We start from the raw sequence: 15,393 nt of genomic DNA, 5'->3' as shown, positions 1-15,393 counted from the left end.
CAGCCCCAGCTATGTACTGGCCCCTTTATTATAACTCTCACTGTGGTGGTAAGATTTGTCATCCTAGCAGCTGTCACAGTGACTCATTCTGTGCCTTTAAAATATGAGTTTTCACTGGGCAGTGGTGGCACACATCTTTAGTCCCAGAACTCAGGAGGCAGAGGCACGTGGACCTCTGTGAGTTCCAGGCCAACCTAGTCCACAGAGTGAGTTACCAGGCCAGCCAAAGCAACACAGAGAAATCCTGTCTTAAAAATAAATAAATAAAATATCAGTTTTTGTTTTAAAATTTAAGAATAAAACCAGATTAAAGGTTACTTTGATCTCACCTCAGGGCCTGTGTTCTTGATGGATCCTTTGCCAAGAACACTTTTCTTTCTCATGCCTGGCTTTCCACCCTTCCTTCATTTAGACATTAACGTGATATCACCTCTCCTGGGAAGCACCTTCATACCTGCCTCAGGCAGCTAGCATTGCTGGCATTTCTTTTCTGTTCAATTTGTTTTTATTTGTAAATACTAACTCAAAGTCAGGTATGAAATGGATGGATGGCTAGATAGATCTATGTTATAGTATATGTACATAACAGAGGCTGGAGAGATGACTCATTGGTTAAGAGCACTGAACACTCTTCCAGAGAGGACCAGGGTTCAATTCCCAGCACCCACATGGTGGCTCACAGCTTTCTGTAACTGTTAACTCCAGTCCCAGATGGCTCAACACCTCCCCCACTCACCTTTTTGGCCTCTATGGACACTGGATGCACATGGCACACAGACATGCATGCAGGCGAAACACACATTCTCCTAGTCACTGTTCTATGGCTGTGAAGAGAAACCATGCTCAAGACAATTCTTACAAAAGGAAGCATTTAATTGGGGGCTTGCTTACAGTTTCAAAAGGATAGTCCATTATCATCATGGTGGGGAACATGGCAGCATGTAGCAGGCATGGAGAAGTAGCCGAGAGCTACATCAGGCCTACTCCCAGTGATACATCTATTTCAACAAGGTCACTCTTAATCCTTCACAATAGTCCACCAGCTAGGAACCACACATGCAAATATGTGAGCCAGTAGACACACACACACACACACACACACACACACACACTGAATCTACACACTCATGAATATTTACAAACACATAAACAAAAAAGTTTTAATTAGCTAGGAGTAGTAGCCCATATCTGTAAATCCCAGCATTTGGGACATTGAAGCAGAAGAACTACACATTTGAGGCCTGCCTAGGCTACATAGTGAGTCTGTCTAGAAAAACAAAAGCAAAAGCAAGCAAACAAAAAAACCTAAAAAACAAAAAACCAAGAGCCAAACTATAACAAGTAAAAAATACAGTGTGTTTTCGAAGAGCACAACTGCCTATAACACCAAGAAAGCAGACTGTGGTGATTTGGAGAATGGTCCCCATAGGCTTATATATTTGCATGCTTGGCCCCCAGTTGGTAGAACTGTTTGGGAAGGATTAGAGGGTGTGATCTTGTTGGTAGAGGTGTGTCACTGAGGGCCTTGGGGTTTCAAAAGTCCATGCCAGTTCCAGTTAGTTCCTCTGTCTTTCTCTGCCTTGTGGTTGTTATTTCAACAGGTAAGCCCTCAGCTACTGTTCCAGGACTAGGCCTGCCTGCTGCCATGTTCCCCACTAAGATGATCATGGACTCTGACCCTCTGAAGCTGTGAGCCCCAACAAACCTTTCCTTTACAGGTTGGCTTGGTCATGTGTCTCTTCACAGCACTGGGAAAGATAACTGAGACACAACCCACCCAAAGGCACAGCAGCCACAAAAAAAGCCCTGGAAGCTGTAAGCTCGATGTTACAGGACACAGAATTCAGTCAAATGTATCTTGAAATACTAGAGATGCAAAATAGAGAACAAAGGACTTGTTTTCACAACAGAATCAAAACAAATCGTGCTCAAGTCTTAATGTGTACAGCATATTGTGTTAAAGAAAATTTAAGGGAGGAGGCGCCGGAAGTGGCGGCGGTGCGGGTCAGCCTGAGGGGTACTCTCGGCCAGCAGCCTCCACCCGGAGCCCAGGCCCGCGGGGGTGGGCGTGGCGGTCGTCAGAACACAGCTCCGTCTGTTCGCTGTCGGCGCGGGGCGGTGCCGCGTCCGCTTGCCTTCACCAGCTGCCATGAGTGAGCGCCTCCGCTCCAGGAAAAGGAGAAGAAATGATGATGATAACCACCTCCCGCCCCAGACCAAAAGGAGCAGTAGGAACCCCATCTTCCAGGACTCCTGGGACACAGAGTCTTTGAGCAGTGACAGTGGCGGCGGCAGCAGCATCAACAGCCCGGACAAGGCCAGTGGGCCAGAGAGCAGCTTGAGCCAGATCATCCCCAGATCCTGCCCCAGCACCCCCCAGCCGGTGCCCGAGCAGTCTGCACTATGCCAAGGCCCTTACTTCCTTATCAATCAGACCCTGAAGGAGGCCCACTTTCACAGCCTACAGCACCGAGGCCAGCCTCTGACATGATGCTCTGGCCGTTTCTTGCCTTCCGTGAAGGGACAGCACTGTGCAGATTGGATATTTCAACTTAATGATTTGTTTTTAAAAGTTGCACACAGAAAAAAAAAATGCCTGTTGGCTCTCAGTCTATATTTGAGTATTGGGTCAGCAGGCAGCTGTTTACCTGGGGTTTTGCTGCACTATTGCAGTTTCAGAGGGGCAATTTTTATAGGATCTTTTGAGACAAGGCATCAAGTCTGTGTCAAGGCAGTGTCTGAGGAAGTCTCCTTTGATTGATTTCCACATCTGTCAATAATTAGACTTGTACTGTATGTAAGAGCCTCTTAAAATGTTGGATCTTCAATTTTTAACTCAATAGACTAGTAAAGAATAAAAAAAAAGAAAATTTAAATTGTGAATACATGGGAGACTAATACTGGCAGCTGTTCAGGAAGACTGAAGGTGTAAAAATAAACAAATTATTCTAGAGGAGTCAATAAAATATCAACCAAAGTCTTCACTGTATTTTCATAAAACGTAACTCACTGTTTGTGAAATTCACCCATAATGGTACCAGGCAAGACTCTGAGTTCTTATAGGGTAAATTAACAGGTAAGTCTGATGCTTAGCCTATTTAACCAAACATGTTTTAAACACTTCAGACCTCAGTTGACTTCATTATCAAAATCTTATAAAGATGGAATCTGAAACTCAGCCCTCATCATTTGTGGACTGTCTGCTCTGTGCCAGGCACCGCTCCAGAGGCCGGGTGTACAGCCAACAAAGGCTGTAGGGAATGGGCAATTAGCAAGTCAAGAGAGAATGGGCAGGACAATCTCTAAGGGTGAAAGTGCTTGAAGTGATGGATAGGGCTGGCCAGAGGTTCTGCTTTGTACAAACTGAGCCACCAAAGGTTTCTCTGGAAAGGTAAGCTTTGGGGTCTAAGATCTTCAGATCAGGATGAGCTTTCCAAAACACTTTGAATGAATTATGTCCCCTCAGTGCTGCCTCTGGGAACCTCCCAAGGTTCACATCTAAGTACTTCACAGAGTTGCTGCATAAAAAGAAACTGTGATTTCAACTCCAGTTCCAACCTTGTTCTTATTTATTTATTTTTAAATATCTTCATAAGTGTTTGCCTGTACTGTGAATGTGCACTACAGGCATCCCCGGTGCTAATGGAAGCCAGAAGAGAGCATTGGATCTCCTGGAACTGGAATTACAGATGGCTATGAGCTGTCATGAGGGTCCTGGGAACTGAACCTGGCTGGGTCCTCTGAAAGATGCTATTGCCTGCTGAGAAGTCTTCCACCTCCTCTGACCTTAAGACTTGTGATTGACATTGAAGACAAGATCTCAAGAAAGGGGAATAGAATAGATATTTGTGTATGGATGGAAGGGGGCTGGAATAAGAGGATTGAATGATAGGGGAGAGGAGACAGAGTTGTGGGAGGGAATATGGGGAGAGAGGTAAAAATTGAGGAGCATTTGAGGGGTAATATGAGAACTTAATACAGAGGAAACGTGTGTGTGTGTGTGTGTGTGTGTGTGTGTGTGTGTGTGTGTGTGTGTATGAAGGTGATCTAAATGAAATTGCCAAGTTATGGGGGAGACAGAGTCCCAAGTGACCATCTCTTGTCATCAAATGAAGCTTCCAGTACCAGAAATGGGTTACATCTAAATTAGTTGTTGGCCAAAGGGGAACCATGGGAACCCCCAGAAACCCAAGCTGTTACCAAGACAATAGGTTGTTCCCTATAAACTGACAGCAAAACCCCATTGCTGAAGATAACACCTATATAACTCATTGAACATGAAGAAGTCAAGTTGATGCCTACACAGAGCCTTCACCTCTATGTTCCAGGGTCTTTGGTACTCTTTTGTTATCAAAAGAGAAATGTAAACAGCAAGCCAGCCTCAAACCCTTTGTCTACAGCGCACTCGCTGCATCATAGGCTAGGGCAATGGGGGCACAAATCTTGTAGGTGTAACCAACCAATAACTGATCTGACTTAAGGCCCAGTCCACGAGATAGAACCCATAGCCAACACTGCTGAGCCAACAACAACCAAGAACCTGAGACAGATGGCCCAGAGACCTAGGGTAAAACCAAATAAAACTGGTCTGAAAACAGGAAAATATACATAATGATAAAATGATTCCTAATGACATTCTGCTATACTCATAGACAAATACTTTGTTCAGACACCATCAAAGCTTCCTCCTGCGGCAGATGGAAACAGACATGTAAACCCACAGTCAGACATTACATAGAGAATGGGAGACCCTGGAACACTAAATAAGACGTCTCCATCAGATTCTTCCCCTCGGAGCTCAGGAAACTGACAGAGGACATGGAGGACACCAAAAGGACAAAGCCCTCTAAATCAACATGAGCAAAGCTGATGTGAACTCAGACTGAAGCAGCAGGCACAGGGCCTGCACGGGTCTGCACCAGGTTCTCTGTGTTTACATTATGATCCTGCTTAGTGTTGTGTGAACAAATGGGTCTGTGACTCTTCTGCCTCCTCTTGGGCTCTCTTCCCTCTGTCTTGTTCAACTTTGATGTGATAGTCTTTATTTTATCATTTATATTTTATTTTGTTATCTTTTTAAATGAATGAATAAATGAAAACCTAGCCACTAGGGTAAAGGTTAACAACTAAACTGTCATTTATACCTGCTGGGAGAGGGAAAAACCAGTTTTTTCCAGTGGACTGACACTGGATATATCAACTACTCCAGGGGGAGGTCTCATGTTCTGGAGCAATTGACCTGGTTTTTGGTTTTTGTTTGTTTGCTTTTTCTTTTTGAATATTGATGTGTTTTGTGTTCTAAGTTTTGGGGGTTTTATTCTTATATTGGTTTTTTTTTTTTTTTTTTTTTTTTTTTAGAAAGAACTTAAAGTTGGGTGGGTAGGGAGGTGGAAAGGATCTGGAAGGAGTTGGGGGAGGGGAAGAAGATGATGAAAATATATTTAAATTTTATATAACAAAAACATAAAAAAAAGACTGAGAAAACATTTGCAATATTAATGGCAAAAGAGCCCAACAGCTCAATTTTTAAAAAGAAAATAACGTAAAATTAACAAATGATAGTATAAGTTACAAAAAGGAAAATGCAATCCAGAAAACCCACCAACATATTAGAAAATACTCAATCATTTTAAAAAATGAAGACTCTGAGACATCAAGGTCACCCTGTGTGAAGGGTGAACTTAGTTACCTCTTACTGCTAAGCTCCAGGGAAATGCCCTTTTAATAGCAGTTGGCAGAATATTTTAAGATTTTAAATGAGCTTACCATATGATTTCAGCAATGGAAATCGATTCTACAGAAATAGAGGCTCTCTAACCAGTTCGCCACCATGGCAACGTTCTTCATGGTTAAGAAAACAAATGGAAAATTGCCTACCAACATCTCAGCTGTGGGACTTATTGTACAAGCCATGGTCAATACAGACTATGGAAAGCCTTCAGGAACTGAAAGACAAGCTTCATGCACCTGACACGTTGATGAATGGTCGTGTAGAAGTAAAAACACGTCTCCTCTTGGGTCTCTATTTGAATAAGTATAAAAACTGAAAAGATGTGCAGCAAATTATTATCAGTTGTTTCAGCCTTGGAAAGTTTGTGGGAAGGGAAAGGAGGACTTCTAGCTTCTATTTTATACTTTTGTTTAGGTTTGGTTTTTGGTTTTTTTTTTTTTTGAGACAGGGTTTCTCTGTATAGTCCTGGCTGTCCTGGAATTCACTCTGGTAGACGAAGCCAACCTTGAACTCAGAGATTCACCTGCCTCTGCCCCTAGGATTAAAGGTGCTTGCTGCCACCACCCAGCCTACACCTTTTTTTAAATACAAGATCTCACTATGTAGCTCAGGCTGGTCTCAAACTCAAGGTTCCCTTGGTTCATTTCCTGAGTGTTGAGATTATTTTATTTTATATATAGCAGAGAAGATGCATGTATGTTAGTGTGTGCACATGTGTGTAGAGGCTAGAGGCTGATGCAGAGTCTTCTACTACCCTCCACCTCAACCCTTGGGACAAGGTCTCGCTGACCCAGGAACTCACTGATCAAGCTAGAGTAGCAGGCCAGCCATCTCCAGGGATCCTCTTGTCTCATCTTCCTAACCCTGTGAGCACAGACACACATCACCACACCCAGCTTTTTGTGTGTGTGCTGAGAACTGAGGTCCCTAGCCTTGCATGGCAAGCTCTTCACAGACTGAGCTATGTCCATAACCCCATTTGTTTTCTTCTTTTTACTAAAGAAGGAAGACAAGCTCCGAAGGAAAGAGACTAACCTCTGTTCTGGCTGGGAAGGGGAGCAAGTGTGAAGGGCTCCATCAGTGTGATAGATGCTTTAGGGTCCATCATAGTCAAAACCACAAGCAGCCAAAAATGCAGTTAGACAAATAGCAAATAGCAGAAATGTGTGTGATCTTGTAACTGGAAAAAAAAAAACACAATAATTGATAGAAACACTTCATATCATTTTGAATAAAATGTTAAAAAATAATTAACACGATGCACTAACAATTAGCTAAAAAAAAAAAAAAAAGCCATGAATGAAAGTGGGGGAGGCATATGGGATGGTTTGAAGGGAGGAAACAGAGAGAAATGCAATTATAATCTAAAAATTTTTTAAACGAAAGCATAATTAGCACATAAAAGTCAAGGCACTTAGTGAGATATTAGAGAAGGTAAACAGAAGAGATAAACACACAATTTAATTTTATACACTTATTTTTTGTGTGCGGGTTCATGACATAAATGTGTAGGTCAGAAGACAACTTGTGGAAGTTGGTTCTCCCTCTCCACCTTGTGGGTCCTGGGGATCCAACTTGGGTCCTCAAGCTTGGCAACAAGTGTCTTTACATACTGAGCCATCTTGCTAACCAATACATGTTAAAGTAAGGGAATGCTATGTACCACATGGGGCGGTTTTGCTCTCACTGAGAAGAGCTGCACATTTAGCTGGGTGTAAAACTGCTAATAGTGAATCCAGACTATTCACTGAACACACACCATATATTGACAGAAGTTATTCTTCATGTGGAGTAAGGGAGGGTTCTTCCAATGTTCCACTTGCGACCCCTTTTCTCCTGAGAAATTGTTACACAAATGGCATACTAATGACATGGATGTGCTTCTTTATCTTTACATAAAGAATTAAATATTGGCTGAATATCTGCTGTTGCACAACAATATTTTTCAGAGTTGATCGATATTTTCATTTTATAATCAATCACCAATGCTGAGAACACCATTCCTCATAAGTACATAGGACGAAACGGGGGAAGCACATTTCCGAAATTGTTTTCTGTCCTGTTTCTGTGAGAACAGAAAAATTCATATGTACAGTAAAAACATTGAGGGTGGAGGTGATGGCTCTGTGGTAAAGGAACTTGCTGCTCACATGAGATCCTGAGCTCCAGCCCTAGGACCCAAGTTGTCCTCTGATTTCCACACATGCACTGTCATGTGCATGCATACAATACACACACACACACACACACACACACACACACACACACACACACAATGTCTAATTGGGCCATAGTATTTCACACAGCATTTGTTGCACCTGTACAACAGTGCCAACTGTGCATGGTGTGTGTTCAGAACCAAGGCTGTGATGATGTTACATGAGTGGGCACTGCCAGAGACACCTCAGATTTATCATATGCTTGCTTCCAAACCCATATTTTGTTGTTGTAGAATCAGAGATTTTTTTACTGTTGCCAATTTTTTTTTGCATACACACAACCATTTAGTCATACAACCATATATACATACATACATGCCAGAGTTTGAGACGCTAGGATGTAGAGAGCACCTCACTTTAATTGCTACAAGGTAGAAGGTATTTTTCTTTTTTAAATCAATTTATTTTATTTCATGTGCATTGGTGTTTTGCCTGCATACATGTCTGTATGATGATGCCAGGTCCTCTGGAACTGGAGTTACAGACAGTTGTGAGCTGCTATGTGCTTGCTGAGAATTGAACTCAGATCCTCTAGAAGAGCAGTCAGAGCTCTTAACTGCTAAGCCATCTCTTCAGCCCCATGAAGGTATTTTTTCTAAACAGAAAAATACAGAAAGGGCAGTTAATTTGTTCAAAGTCACATAGCTGTTAGATGAGGACTCAATATTCAAACACAGGACAAATTCCAAATTCTAAAGTTTATCTCCCTAGTTAATCTCTAAAACTAAAAAATTAAACTCCATATTGGTCATTGTCTGATCCTCACCAGAACTGGAAATGGCAGCCCACATCACTGATCCCAACACTCAGGGATGCAGGACAAGAGAAGTAGTACAAACCCTCGGCCAGCCTACTACAGGGTTAGTTCTGAACCAGCAAGGGCTCCATAGCTACACACACACACTACTGTCTTTAGTTTTTGAGCCACCTAAGTGGAGTATTTCCAGCCTCAGAAGTCACGAGACCATACAAAGGCTTTTAGTTTTTCTGTCTGATCTAAATTCTTCCTGTGGCAGAATCTGCTCCAGTAATCCTCACCCAAACACAGAGGTTTGTGTGTTCTTGATTAGATCTTTCCTGAGTCCACTATGATGTCAGGACTGGGCTGTTGCCATGGCACCCACAGGACCTAGGGCTGGGGGCACCTGGCCTGCCCAGAAGCTCACTCTCACCTGGGCGCCCACCGTACTTCCCACCTGCTGAGCCCCCTGGTCTTCATCATTTAGGTACCCAGGTACCTTCCACGCCTCTTTACCTCCACCCTCACTTTCAGAGTCTAGGTTCACTGAGCCTGGTGCTACCTACCTTCTCCACCCTTGCTACTCACACAGGCTCCCTTACTCACCTTTCCTTTCCCATGTTGTGCGGGACTCCTCTCTCCATCCTTGCCATTCTGTGGCTGGCCTTTTCTCTTCCCACCACACTGCCCTTCCTTCCACTTGCTCCCACACCCTTAGGCGCTTTGCTTTCTTCCCACTAGTTGAGCTGTGCCAGCTAATACCTAGAAATCACACCATGGAGCCAGGAAAGGAAAAGGGGTCAGAGGCCCCTGGAGAGCAGAATCAAAGATCTACCTTGAACCCTATAACAATGAATAAAAATCTGCGGAAAGGGGGAAAAAGGAAGAGTGATTTAGAAGAACTGAAGAAAGAAGTGGTTATGGTGAGGAAACCCAAAGCAAATTGCCCCTGAAACACCCCTCGGCCTTCGGCCTGCTTGCCTTCCACGCCCTACCTAAAGAACAAAGCACCCTGGCCCTTTCCACTTCCTCCCTCCTCCCTGCACATAACCCGAGGTCACCATCTCACCTTGATAACTCTTCTGTCCCCTCAGGATGATCACAAGCTTACCTTAGATGAATTGAGTGCCAAGTACTCTGTGGACTTGACGAGGGTGAGTAAGAACTATCTGAAGGAGGCAGAGGTTCTCACTGACTTGAGGCCATAAGGACAGTGCAGGGACTGAAAGTGATCGCCTCCCCATAACTTCACCCCCAAATGTGGACCTCTTACCCTCAGCCCTGAACAGTTACACAAAACTCTAATTGGAAGAGATGACCACAGTAACTATCTCAGAGAGAGGCTATGGATAGATAGGATAGGATGGATGGTTGGGGGTGTGCTTTTGTTTATTCTCTGGGCCTGCTTATGTTGCTAGGAATTGTCAAGGTCTCCAAAGAGCTTTTGCTTAGGTAGAAATAACAGTATCAGCATTTACCATAGTAAAATGAAAACTGGCAAATTTTAGAAGTATTTCCCAGTTCATTTACAAATAGAGTAGTTGCTGGGAATATAGCTCAGAGGTACAGGCCTAAGTGAGGTCCTGAGTTCAACCCCTAGAGTTTCAAAAGAAAGATTTCTTTGTATTGTACACTGGTAGCAATATGTTTGACCAAATAACTGGTTCTTTTTTTTTTAAACTAGTCATCTTATGTTTTTTAAACTTCTTCAATGTCTAGCTAATCGAAAAATTGGAATTTTCCTATATTTGGTATTAAATCTATTGGGATATATCATGAAGTCTCTGAAAAAATCTAAGTGTTATCAGGATGACAGAATACCTCAGTCTGTGGTGGCCCCATAGGCTCATATGTTGAATACTTTGTCCCTAGTTGATGGAACACTTGGGAAGGACTAGGTGTGGCCTTGTTGGAAGAAATGTGTCACTGAGGCTTTGAAGTTCCAAAAGTCTAGCCACTCTCAGTTAGTGCTCTCTCTGTCTCTCTCTATCTCTCTGTCTCTGTCTCTCTCTCTGTCTCTCTCTCTCTCTCTGTCTGTCTCTCTGCCTTATGCCTGTGGATCAGGACACAAGCTCTCAGCTACTGCCTGCCAGCTGCCATGTTCCCCACTGTGATAATTAAGGATTCTAACCCTCTGGAACTGTAAGCCCCAGTAAACTCCTTCTTGTATAACTTGCATCGGTAATGGTATCTCTTCACAGCAGGAGAAAAATAAGACAAACAATGTAAAGAAGGAGTCATTCTGACTCACAGCTCTGAGGGTTCAGGTCATGGTCTTTTGATGCCACCTTCTTTTCCTTTTGGGGAAGGAGGTGAGCCCTAACTATGAAGCCCTAACTGTTCCAGAACTTGTTTTGTATACCAGGCTAGCCTTGAACTCACAGAGATTCACCTGTCTCTGCCTCCTGAGTGCTGGGTTAAAGGCATACGCCACCATTGCCCAGCAACACCACTATTTCTGAGTCTGTGGGGAGGAAGGAAGCTTGTGATAGAACAAAGCTGCTTACCTCAGAGCAGACAGGCAGGTGCAGGAAGAATTCCAACATACCTTTCAAGAGTACCTTTCCATGGCCGCCTTCCTCCTCCTAAATCGTCTCCTAATAGTCCTGCCATCACCTGGGAACAAGTATTTTAAGAGTCAAACCTGCCTGGCAGTGGTGGTGCATGCTTTTAATCACAGCACTTGGCAGAGGAAAGCAGATCTCTGAGTTCTAGACCAGCAGGGTCTACAAGAGCTAGTTCCAGGACAGCCTCTAAAGCCACAAGAGGAACCCTACCTACCCTGTCTCGAAGAAAAAAAAAAAAAAATAGTCAAACCCTAACATCTCCTCACTATGTAGATCAGGCTGTCCTGAAACTTGCTGGCCAACCATCCATTCTTGAGTGAAGAAGATAATGATTTAGCATTGCTATTAAAAGCTTTGGGCCTTATGGATCCCTTGAGAGAGTATTTATGGCCCCTTGGGTCTTTTTGAGGAGAGGCTAAGGGAATGGCTGGTAGGTTTCCGTAGATTCTATTGTCACAAAATATAAAGGAGAAAGCAGAGAAGTGTGTGTATAACACTAGAATAAAGATTATGCATTTATGTCTTTAGTTTGACTTTTCCCTTGTTTCCAATTTAGACAGCCAAAGTGTAAATGCCAGTATGTAATCAGCATCGTGGATCATAGTCCCAGTTAGACTGGTCCAACATAATCATTTCTGTATGTTTGTTTTCTGACTTGAGCTCCCCAAGAGTGTCCTTTAATTTCATTTATTAATCCGTTGATTGTACCTAGGCTTGTGCATAGGTACAATGCCTATGTCACAGCATGCACATGGAGGTCAGAGGACAACTTGTGGGAATCAGTTCCCTCCACCCTTGTGAGTCCAAGAGTTGGATTTATGTTGTTGTCAGTCCTTGCTGCATCCACCCTTACCCATTAAGCTATCTCACCAGACCCTTGGATTAAAGGCCATTCTTATTCATAATGCTATTCTCAGTGCCTATCATCCTATCAAGCCCCAAGATAAAGAATTCAAGTTCAAATGTTTGTAAACCAATTCATAAACAAATGAACAAGTCAAAAAAGCTCCATATAAGCTTGCTAAATGACAGCCCTTACACAATACAAATTCTAAAACCCTCCCTTTTGGAGGAAGAAGCATTAGAAGAATGTTCAGAGGCCGGCTTTGGTGGTGGGGGTGGGGGTAAGCTTATCCTAAGACTGTAATAACCAATATGTCCTCCTTTGTTGTAACTTTGCTTTCCATCCCTATTTCTTTTCCTCCACAGGGCCACAGCCTCAAAGATGCCCAGGAAATTCTGCTTATAAATGGACCGAATGCACTAACCCCTCCCCCGTCTATTCCACAGTGGATTAAATTCTGTAAACAACTATTTGGTGGCTTCTCCCTCTTGTTGTGGACTGGGGCCTTCCTCTGTTTCCTGGCCTATGGCATCAATCTACAGTACAACAAAAATGCCGACAAAGATAATGTGAGCTTGCTCATCTTGTACCATCTAGTCTAGTCTATGCTGAGCCCCGAAAACTCTTGTGTTCAGCAGCCTGGAACTTCCGGAGTCTTCTGGTCCAAATCCCCAATAGTTCAGAACTTCCTAGGGAAGTTCTTGGCCCATCTTGATCCCCTGCACCCTCTCATCTAGAAAGCTTCTGGTCCTCTGCTCCCTAAGAGGAATTATCCCATCAGTCTTCCCACCCAATCACTACCACAGCACTCTGCAGACCTTTTTTCTTACTCAGAATGTCAACTTCTTCTTCTTCTCCTTCTTCTTCTTCTTCTTCTTCTTCTTCTTCTTCTTCTTCTTCTTCTTCTTCTTCTTCTTCTTCTTCTTCTTCTTCTTCCACATTGGTGCTTTGCCATGGGTGTCAGGTCCCCTGGAACTGGAACTACAGACAGTTGTGAGCCGCCGTGTGGTACTGAGGATTGAACCTAGCTTCCTCTGAAAGAGCAGTCAGTGCTCTTAACCATTGAGCCATCTCTACAGCCCTGACCGTCGACTTCATCTCTCACTTTCCCAGCTCATTATCTACCTCCCACCTGCACACTGTCAGGCTGGGATTTTTCTGACCACTCATCACAAGAGCTTAGGTTTCCATTACTAGGAAGCTGAGTGTGCCGACACTGTCCCGGATTCTTCCCAGCCCTTCTGCCCTGCAACTCAGTCCTATGATTTCCTTCATCAGGAGGAAGTTGTTACCTTGGCAATCCTTGAGGATGAAGAGGGAGAAAGGGATGAGCTAATGACACTTTCTCCCCCTGTCTCCAGCTGTACCTGGGTATTGTACTAGCTGCTGTGGTCCTCATTACTGGCTGCTTCTCATATTACCAGGAGGCCAAGAGCTCCAAGATCATGGAATCTTTTAAGAACATGGTGCCTCAGGTAAGTAGGACTTGTCTGGGAGGATCTAATGAGAGGAAGTGCAGATTGTGACAATTATATAATCACTCAGTCCCCTGGAGACTATAACCCACTGTGAGTGTGTTGAGTGAGGCTGGTGATGAGAGAACCTGGAAATCATCAGGAGAAAATTTAAAACTCTGGTGATGCCACCCAAGAATTGTCTAGTCTGAAAGTGACAATCGAAGAAAGACTCTCCCCAACTCAAATAAGAACATTCTACCAAAAACAAAACAAAAAAGAGGGCAGCGGGTAGGCTGACACTGAAGTCAATGAACCTGTGAAGTGTTCTAGCTTAATAGAAGCTAAAAAATATGGTATGAATATCCTGGTAAAGATACAGGTCCTAGGCCTGATGCTGCGCTGGCAGACAATGTCTCAAAAGATATTTGGGGTCAGGTGACAAAAGGTGGAGCGTAGAAAGTAGATGTGAGTACTGCATCAGTGTGAAACCTGCTGAAACTAACCACTGTATTGTTGTATAAGAAAACAATATAGGGGCCAAGAGGTAGTTCCACAGTTAACAGCACTTGTTGCTTGCATTGGTTCATTTTTATGTAACTTGACAAGCAAGCTAGAGCTATTTGGGAAGAGAGAACTCCATTGAGAAAACGTCCTCCACCAAGTTGGCCTGTGGGTTATCCTATGGTACCTTTCCTTGACTGTTGGATGTGGGAGGCCCCAGCTCACTGTGGATAGTGTCATCCCTGGGATGGTGGTCCTGAGTTCTATAAGAAAGCAGCCTGAGCAAGCCAGTAAGCAGCATCCTCCATGGGCTGCGCATCAGCTCCTGCCTCCAGAAGCTTGCCTTGAGTTCCTGAGTTGCTTGGATAAATGGGCTGTGTACCAAGTTTAAGTGGTATAAATCCTTTCCTCCCAACATTGCTTTTGATAGTGGTGTTTATCATAACAATAGAAACCCTAAGACCCCTGCTCTTGCAGAGGATCTGGGTTCAGTTCCCGTACCCTAATGGTGGCTTACATTTGAACTGGAGTGTCAAAGGACTTTCACCAGGCATGAACACAGTATATATATATTCACATAAAATAAAACAAATATTTTTAAGAGAGAGAAGATAACATAATTCTTAGAAAATAAACACAGAAGTGTTTAGAATAAATTGTCAAGATACATGTAATTTAGAGATAGAAAAGGACAAAGAAAATGAGATTAAAAGTTAGTGGATGGATATAGGTAAAAGTGTTATAGGTGTGCTTCTCATCATTTTCTTTACTGAAACTTTTCTGAAATTTAAGAATTATTTTCAAGTTAAATTTTTGTAAAGGTACCTGGAAATAGTATGACAGCAGATTGGAGTCTTTAAATACAGGTCTAGATGATTAGAAAGTCTCCAAAATCATGCAACAATATTACCATGTTCCAGCTTTGGAGCCTAAGATTTTCTTCTCTCTTTAATGTCAACATAATTTAAATTTTTCCTCCAATAAGAGTTTTGACTAGCAACTTGGAGTTTATCTGGTAGCACTGGTTGCCTAATGCACCACCCCAAACATGACTTTTGTCTCAGTTCTGTGTCTGGGTTATAGCTCTGGTTTGAGCTGACTTGAGCTTGTACTGGGTAGAAATATAAGGATAACTTTATTCACTCTTCTGGAACCTCAGTTGAAATGATTGAGTTGGCTGGGGCTTTGGTTTGTTCATAGGAGCAGAGGGATTCCCAGAAACAGCAGGGCAGACCTTAACGTGAAAGCTTTGTTTGTTTGGTTGGTTTTAGTTTTTCAAGACAGGGTTTCTTTGTAGCTTTGGTGTCTGTCCTGGCACGCACTCTGTAAACCAAG

General features: G+C 43.2%; 2 protein-coding genes across 2 annotated transcripts in view; both read left to right on the top strand.

Moving 5' to 3' along the window:
* The first annotated feature begins 2,092 nt into the window (after positions 1-2,092).
* On the top strand, positions 2,093-2,679 carry LOC127223628 (protein FAM104A-like). The gene has a single exon (XM_051186332.1). It carries the CDS (start codon positions 2,150-2,152, stop codon positions 2,489-2,491), a length of 342 nt encoding a protein of 113 aa, XP_051042289.1. The 5' UTR covers positions 2,093-2,149; the 3' UTR covers positions 2,492-2,679.
* Positions 2,680-9,465: 6,786 nt separating this feature from the next.
* Atp1a4 (ATPase Na+/K+ transporting subunit alpha 4) overlaps positions 9,466-15,393 on the top strand; it is a 33,179-nt gene continuing 27,251 nt past the window's right edge. Inside the window, exons 1-4 of the mRNA XM_051185764.1 lie at positions 9,466-9,612; positions 9,784-9,843; positions 12,466-12,669; positions 13,462-13,575. Of these exons, the coding sequence (XP_051041721.1) occupies positions 9,466-9,612; positions 9,784-9,843; positions 12,466-12,669; positions 13,462-13,575 (525 nt within the window). The remainder of the gene's footprint in view (positions 9,613-9,783; positions 9,844-12,465; positions 12,670-13,461; positions 13,576-15,393) is intronic.

This window comes from Phodopus roborovskii, unplaced genomic scaffold (genome assembly GCF_943737965.1).
Source record: "Phodopus roborovskii unplaced genomic scaffold, PHOROB, whole genome shotgun sequence".
Lineage (NCBI taxonomy): Eukaryota > Metazoa > Chordata > Mammalia > Rodentia > Cricetidae > Phodopus > Phodopus roborovskii.
The sequence above is the reverse complement of the archived record's forward strand: the minus strand, read 5'-3'. Positions and strand labels throughout refer to the sequence as shown.

Excerpts from the sequence above, each read along its gene's own strand:
- LOC127223628 (XM_051186332.1), top strand. The coding sequence starts at position 2,150 with ATGAGTGAGCGCCTCCGCTCCAGGAAAAGGAGAAGAAATGATGATGAT.